The sequence below is a fragment of the Quercus lobata genome, chromosome 9, assembly GCF_001633185.2.
Source record: "Quercus lobata isolate SW786 chromosome 9, ValleyOak3.0 Primary Assembly, whole genome shotgun sequence".
Classification (NCBI taxonomy): domain Eukaryota; kingdom Viridiplantae; phylum Streptophyta; class Magnoliopsida; order Fagales; family Fagaceae; genus Quercus; species Quercus lobata.
This window is the reverse complement of record NC_044912.1, coordinates 51,859,050-51,867,445: the sequence shown is the minus strand read 5'-3', so window position 1 is coordinate 51,867,445 and position 8,396 is coordinate 51,859,050. Positions and strand designations below refer to the sequence as shown.

General features: G+C 33.7%; 1 protein-coding gene across 1 annotated transcript; it reads left to right on the top strand.

The window, feature by feature from the left end:
* The first annotated feature begins 639 nt into the window (after nucleotides 1-639).
* LOC115961983 (TMV resistance protein N-like) lies at nucleotides 640-6,980 on the top strand. The gene is made up of 6 exons (XM_031080864.1): nucleotides 640-1,139; nucleotides 3,046-4,147; nucleotides 4,278-4,553; nucleotides 4,640-5,731; nucleotides 5,820-6,661; nucleotides 6,804-6,980. Exons 1-5 carry the CDS (start codon nucleotides 640-642, stop codon nucleotides 6,594-6,596), a joined length of 3,747 nt encoding a protein of 1,248 aa, XP_030936724.1. The 3' UTR covers nucleotides 6,597-6,661; nucleotides 6,804-6,980.
* Nucleotides 6,981-8,396: the final 1,416 nt, after the last annotated feature.

Below are 8,396 nucleotides of genomic sequence, written 5' to 3'. Positions count from 1 at the left end.
TAAAGCCAACAGTTCAATTTTTGAACAGTGTAGGCAGACACCTTGTCCTCTCCTTCTTCTTGGAATCTTAAAGGTAAAACAAAAACTTGAAATTATCAATTGGGTAGCGTCTATTACACACATTTCAGTTTTGAACTAAAATTGTGACTTGAAATAACGATTTTAGTTCAAAAAATAAATTGAAGGTATGGTGTGTGCAACAAAGCATGTGTAAACTAGCAATTACCCTTATCAAATTACATAGCATAAAATAAAGAGGAAGATAATTATGGTCAAAGGAGAACAATGAGTATTGGAATCAATCAAGGTGGAAGATGATTATGCTCAACTACTGATTGTTGAAACAAAGTAGGTGCTCGTGCAAGTGGCAAAACAACGACCAAAATTATTCAACTAAGAATAAATAAAATAAAAAAAGGAATATAATCATGACAGCTGGCAGCAAAGTCGTGCGATAGAAGAGGATTTGTTTTCTAATTGATGAATTGTTGACCTGTGCATGCCGGCTTTTTGAGCGTTTTCATTCACACCTGCAATTTCCTGAATCTAAATTCTCTCTTTGTTATTCCTATATTCCTCCAATTCTGAAACACTTTCTGCTACATCGTTTTACAAGCTAGTAAATTTCCAGTTGCTTCCATGGCCACTCAAATAGCCTCCACCATCCCCTCCTCCCCCTCTTATTCTTCTTGGAAATATGATGTGTTCCTTAGTTTTTGCGGTGATGACACCCGCAAGAATTTTAGAGACCATCTCTATACTGCTTTGAAACAAAAAGGCATTATCACCTTCATGGATGATGAGAAACTTGAGCGAGGAAAGTATATTTCTCAAGAGCTCTTGAAAGTAATAGAAGAGTCCAAATATGCAATAGTTGTTCTCTCAAAAAATTATGCCTCTTCAAGGTGGTGCTTGATTGAACTAGCAAAGATTGTTGAATGCATGACAAAGACCGGGTTGACAATTTTGCCTGTCTTTTATCATGTGGATCCCTCTGATGTACGGAACCAGATGGAGATTCTTGCTGAAGCCTTTGCTAAACATGAAAAAGATCCCAAGATTAACATAAAGGATGTGCAAGCATGGAAAACTGCTTTGAAAGAAGTTGGCAATATTTCTGGATGGCACGTAAATGATAGGTATCATTTGTTTTTGCAGAGTATTTTTGTTCAAATTATAAGTATAAATTTTGTGATTTTGTACTCTCTAAAACTATTCACTTCCCCCTAGATTAACATTTAATATGAAAAATTTTATTTTCTTTTTCTTGTCCAATTGAATCAAAGAAAATTTCAGTTTTTCCTCGAAGAACCTTGTACACAGTTTAAGGCATGGTAGTCTGTTACTGAATTACACAATATGGACAAATAAAGACACAAACTTGGTAATTAATCCGCATTCTATAAGTGATTTCTCTAGTCAAAGAGGCTTTCCTAGCTGTAGTTGACCCCTAATATCTCATTTCAAATGCTTGCCTCCTTTCAGTTCTAAATGTCTAATACTTCCTTATGTATCTTGTAAGTGTAACAAGACTCAGATCCAGTCCATGATCAGGACAACTGTGTTTAGACATCTACTTTTTTTTTTTGAGAAGGAAGTTTAGACATCTACTTAATTGACCTTAATTAATAGTTTTGCTTGGAGGTAGCATGAATTCAAAATAGCTTAAATGGTAAAGTTTTTTGTCGTTGAATAAGAAATTTAGAATTTAAACCCCACCTACTACTCTCAAATGGAAAAGAAAGAAAAAAAAGAACTACTTTTATCTTTTTATATAGCCTTCAAGCATATCTCCAAACCTACATAAAATTTATTACTTTAGATAACTTCACTTCAATGACTCTTTCCTTTTTATAATTTCCACTTGATTAAAAATTAAGTTTATTATCACCACGCACCCTTGGCGCAATGGTCATTCCACAGGTATAAGTGCATATGAAATGTGGGAGGCAAGAGCTGGGAGTTCAAGTCTCCATAATGGAATTTTACACACATATACACTTAAATTAGACTACAATAGAATTTATATCTTGTATTAACCAAAAAAAAAAAATTATTTGATTTTAGTGCTTAAATGCAATAACACTTCAATTGGTCTATATATCTATTTTTAGTTTTTCTTATTGTAAAGAATAAAAGCAAAAAAAAAAAAAAAAAAAAAAGAGTACAAAGATAGAAACAAATGAAACCTAAGTTACATTGCTATGTCATAAGCTTGTTATTGAATGAAGTTTTGTCTCTCACTCTCTTGTATTTATTATATATTGGCTTATGATCCATGTATGTGCACAAGTGCAATCAAGAACAATCACAATTATATATATATATATATATATATTCCTCTCTAAGAAGTAATATACTATACCATTCATAGGTTAAGTAAAAGCATAATAAATTCAAATGGAGAATTTTTATATATTTTTTTAAAGTTTAGAGGTATTAATTTGGAAATAGAATTATTAACACAAAATTAGGGTATAGTTAAAAGAACACTTGACATAGAATTAGAGTGCAAAAAAATCTAAAGACACTTGACATCAAATTATAAGGCATTTACGTTTGGCACAAAATTCAAGTGCAATTGAAATCTAGTATGGACTCTTGGTTGAGCTTTAGTGTAATATATTACACAAGTTTATAACCCATGCAAATCTAGGGATGCAATACATACATACATCATTGTGTATGCTTGTGTGAATGTGTTTATATATATATATATATATATAATAGATTGTATCATTGTACACATTCATGGTATTACATAGGAGTATAATAAATTTGAATTAAATATTTTTATATTTTCTAAATTTAGACATTGGAATTTGCATGTAAATATAATTGACACACAGTTAGAGTATAATTGGAAGGACACTTGACATAAAATTGGATTGCATTCTAAAGACACTTGGCATCAAATAATAGGACACAAAATTATAGTGTAATTAGAATCTAATTTGGATTCTTGATTGTGCTTCCACTTTAATATATTATATATGATATGATTTTACAATTAACAAAATTATTGTTCTACTATCTTCTTTGTAGGCATGAATCAATTGCTATCCAAGAAATCCTTAAAAGGATATTTAGCAAATTGAATCTAGTATTCCAAAGTACCATTTCCAAGGACCTTGTTGGAATAGAATCTCGTGTGAAGGAAGTGTTGGATTTATATTTAGGTGAAGGGTCGGGCGACGTTCGCTTTGTTGGGATTTGTGGGATGGGTGGAATAGGCAAAACAACTCTTGCACAAGAAATTTATAAAAGAATTTTTGGCAATTTTGAAGCTAGCAGCTTTATTGCTAATGTTAAAGAAGAAACTAAAAATCAAGGTCTACTTTTTTTACAAAATCAACTTCTATCTAAGATCCTTATAGATAGTGAAATAGATATATGGAATTTTCATGAGGGAATCAATGTTATAGGAAATATACTACATAATAAAAAGGTTCTTATTGTTCTTGATGATGTGGATAGAGATGAACAACTAAAAGCATTAGCAGGGAGACGTGATTGGTTTGGTCCAGGGAGTAGAATTATTCTAACAAGTAGAGATAGTCATTTCTTGAAAAGAAATGGAGTGGATTATATATATACAATTAAGGGGTTGAATAATGATGAAGCTTTGGACCTTTTTAGTTGGGGTGCTTTTAAGAAAACCCATCCTAAAGAAAGTTATATGGATTTGTCTATGGATTTTGTGAATTATGCAAAAGGCCTTCCTTTAGCTCTTAAAGTTTTAGGTTCTTCACTATTTGGTAGAAGAATCGATGCATGGAGAACTGCTCGAGATAAACTAAAATCAAAACTTAATAACAAAATTTTGGATATACTTCAAATTAGTTTTGATGGGTTAACAAATATGCAGAAAGAACTATTTTTAGATATTGCATGTTTCTTCAAAGAAGAGAACAAAGGTGGCATAAGAGATGTACTAGAAAGTTTTGGTTACTATCCAGACTACAATATTGATATCCTCATGGAAAAATCTCTCATAACCATTGGCATATCGGGGAAATTGCGGATGCATGATTTGCTACAGGAAATGGGCCATGAAATAGTTCGACGTGAATCCCCTAAAGAGCCCGGTGGACGTAGTAGGTTATGGATGTATGAGGATGTCCTTCATGTATTGAAGAAAAATACTGTAAGCTAACAAATCTAAACTTAAACTTGGAGAATCACACACACACACATACACGTGCGCGCACACACACACGCACAAATTCTTTAAATGTTCGTAAACTATTCTAATTTCATTTATTCTTGATTATTAGGGAACAGAGGTAGTTGAAGCCATAATGCTAAAAACATCTGATCAAAGAGAGGAACATTTAAATGCTGAAGTCTTCTCAAAGATGAAAAAAATGAGAATGCTTAAAATCGGTAATCTGCAACTTCCACAAGGCCTTTGCTATCTTTCCAATGAGTTGCGCATTATAGAATGGCATGGATATCCTTTAAAATCTATGCCAATTGGTTTCCAACCAAACAAACTTGTTGAATTGAAAATGCATTGCAGCGGCATCAAACAACTCTGGAAAGGAATTATGGTAAGATTTACACTAATTCAATTGTGTATTTTTCTTCCTTTTCATTTAGGCTTGAGTTTTTCTTATTATTTATTGGTTTATAACAGATTTTAGATGAGTTAAAACTTATTGACTTAAGTCACTCTCAAAACTTGACCGAGACCCCAAACCTCAGTAGAGTCCCAAATCTTAAGAAATTGATTCTTCAAGGTTGTACAAAATTGTCGAAGATTCATGCATCTATTGGAAATCTCAAACAGCTTATTCGACTAGATTTTAATGGTTGCAAGTGTCTTAAGAGCCTTCCACAAAAGATCAACTTGGAATCTTTGGAAGTTTTAATTCTTTCTGGTTGTTCAAGATTAAAAAAATTTCCAGACGTTGTGGGAAATATGTCCCGTTTGTCAGAACTTTATTTGAATGAGACTGCTATAAAAGATCTACCGTTATCAGTGAAGCATTTCACTGGTCTTATTAAATTGGATCTAAGAGATTGCAAAAATCTTTCAAGTCTTCCAAATTCTTGTTGTAGTTGGATGTCTCTAAAAATTCTTACATTATCTAGCTGCTCAAAACTTGATGAATTGCCAGAGACATTGGGGAATCTCAAAGGCTTGAAGGCGCTAGATGTGAGTGGAACTGCTGTAAAAGGGCTACCTGTATCCATCAATCTCTTAAAAAATCTTAGAGTAGTGTCTTTTCGTCGATGTGAAGGGCTATCACCTAAATCTTCCACTAAACTCCTAAATTTTCCTTTAATGCTAAGAAGAAGTCTAGATCAGAATCCAATGGGCATTTTAGTGCATGCTTTATCAGGCTTATGTTCGTTGACTGAACTTGATATAAGTTATTGCAATCTCCAAACAATTCCTGATGCTATTGGTTGTTTGTCATCTTTATCAAAGTTGGATCTAAAAGGAAATAATTTTGTTTGCCTTCCTAAAAGCATGATTCAACTATCTAATCTGGGAGTTCTTGACTTGAATTATTGCACGAGCCTTCAATCATTGCCAGAGCTTCCATTAAGTATTGAGAATATTCATGTAAGAGATTGTACCTCATTGGAAACATTATCAATAAGACCAGATGATGATTTTTGTCCAACATTGGATCTTCTCAATTGCGTCAAATTAATTGAGAATCAAGGTTACGGAGATGTGTTGTCAACAATGCTAAGACGTTATTTCATGAATTACCAGGTCTCTCTCTTTCTCTATGTGTGTTTGTTTTGCATGTGAAGTTCTAATTAAGCATCGTGATTTTTATTTATTTATTTTCTGGTTTCAGAGAAACTATAATCAAAGTCGTTCATTCTATAGTGTCCAGATTCCTGGAAGTGAAATTCCGAAATGGTTTAGCAACCAAAATGTTGGGGATTCCGTGAAATTGCAAGTGCCTTCATATTTATGTAACAAATTTTTGGGAATCACCACGTGCTTTGTTTTCCGCCACCCACTTGATCAAGCTTCTGGACTTGATGATTCTCCGCCTTCACTTTGGTGTTCCGTTAAAGCCAACGGATTTGAAGCTTATCAATTGGGCCTACATATATCTAAAGAATTTGGTTTGTTTGAAACATATCACCTTTCGTTGATATATTATTCCTATAATTTCTTCGATAAGGAATGGAAAGAAACATTGAGTCAAAGCGATGCAAATGGATTCAGCCAAATTGAGGTTACATTTGAAACCGATGATCCAGGTTGGGAGGTTACTAAATGTGGGGCTCGTTTGGTATATCATGAGCAAGACATTGAAGATCTAAAGCAAACTAAGGTTGGGAGTAGCAATTGCGTCATCACTCCATATGAGGATGGTTTTGAAGATTCAGCAAAAGATACAAAAACTAAGCGAAGAAGTCATCGTGATGACTCTGAAGGAGATATGGCTGGACCGAGTGGAGAAGGTACCTCTAATGAAGTAGATGTACCACACCCAAAGAGGATACGAGTACTCCCTAATATAATCGAGAGATTCATTCCACGTTTGGGAAATTGGATTGGGAATTCAAGCAAACAAGAACAAGGTGACTATGATTGCAAGGAAGAGGAAGAGGAATCCTAGTGAATTTGGATTTGCTAGCTTTCATGAATATGCATGGCTGATAAACTTTTTTTCCTGATTTTTTTGTAAGTCCCCTCTTTCTTATTTAATTTTTTCTTTTTTAAATATTCATTTGGCATATGCTTGCATTTTCTTTAATTTTCATTTTAATCTGTGACAAGGGCCATATATATGGGTTAACTAATTTGTGATTACAATTTCTAATAGTTGATACCAAGAAGTTATTGGACTCTAGTTGACGAGGACAAAGTGAGGCAACTGATTCTATGAAGGGTAAATTTGTCACTCTCGTTTTTGCTCTCTTTTTATAGAATTTACTACAACTTTCCATGTAATAGATGCGTGCCATTCCAGCGTGGTAAAATCAAATGTAAAGAAGAAATTTTGGACCCTGTTTTGAAATTAGATTCAAGATTGTATTCCTTTTGCTTCTTTTAATTAATTGTATTGCATTTGGTGGGGGCTTTGGGGGTTTGCGTGCGAGGTGAAATTGCAGCAAAGGTGATAAAATTGCTTCTTTAAGTGCAACTGGGTCTCTTATGTTTAGAGAGAACTTTTTTTATCATTTGAAATTATTACAACTATTTTAAAATTTTAAGGACCCCACTTTTTTTTTCTTTCTTTTTTTTTTATTTGACCCCACCCCACACCGCCCATTCGTTGTTTGGTTGATTAGAGAGCTGTAGAAATTTCCCTTTTTGGTATTTGGATTTTGTGATGGTTTGCCCAAGAATTAGGCCTGAAACTGTAGAAGAATTAGGCTCCTGAGTTCTGACTCGTTTGTTTATGTCCCAATATAAGAAACTTACAAAATATCATTATTTTTCTGTTTTCAGTTAAACAAATTGATATAAGGATGAAACTTAGTCTAGAATTCTTGATGTTTGTGTTTAAATGACAAGTTAGCTCTATTGAGTTAAAAGAGAAAAACTATAAAATTGATTTATTTCTTTAGAATATTTGCAGTAGAGGGATACTCTGCTATCAAGTGAGTATCAAATGCTAGCTGTTGCCCAAGCCTGACAGTGTGGGCTTTGTCACTAAACGGCTTCTTTATTTGATAATAAAGCAAAATTGTGATGGACTGGTGAAGCAAGACTCACAAGAACTGGAATTTGTGACGTGGAATTTCAACCTAGAAGTGAATACCCATTGATCCCAAGGGAAAATGAGTGGTAGATAATAACATCTCCTATGCTTGTATTGCTGCCTTCATTTCTAAGTTACTGGTATGTCATCCACCCCTAGTCTCCTGCCAAAGATTTATTTCAATAGCCCATGTATTTTTTCTCATGGATTAGGCTTTGTCACATTAGCTCTTCAGGAAATTCTTAGTTATTGAATTTGAGCTGCTAGACAATTAAATTTAATCAAAGTAGTTTGAGCAAGGAGACATTCTTTCTAATTAAATTATCTGATATTATACGCTCACCGTATTTTGGTAAATAAGAGCAGTGTGCTCCAAAGTATATTTCATGTGTAAATAAATATAGGCGACATTGAAGTTTCCCGAAAAGTGTTTGATGTATTGCCTCAAAGAGGCATAGATTCATGGAATGCCATGATAATAGCCTATTCACGCTTTGAGTACCCAGATGAAGTTCTAAATCTATATCGTCAAATGATCTTGGAAAGTGTTTACCGTAACGATAACTTGACTTTCACTGTGACCCTCAAGGCATGTACGAGGTTGTCGGATTTGAAAACAGGGGAGGAACTTTGGTGTAAAGCAATGGATTGTGGGTTTGAGTTTGATGTGTTTGTTGGGTCTTCAGTTTTGAATTTGTATGCAAAGTGTCA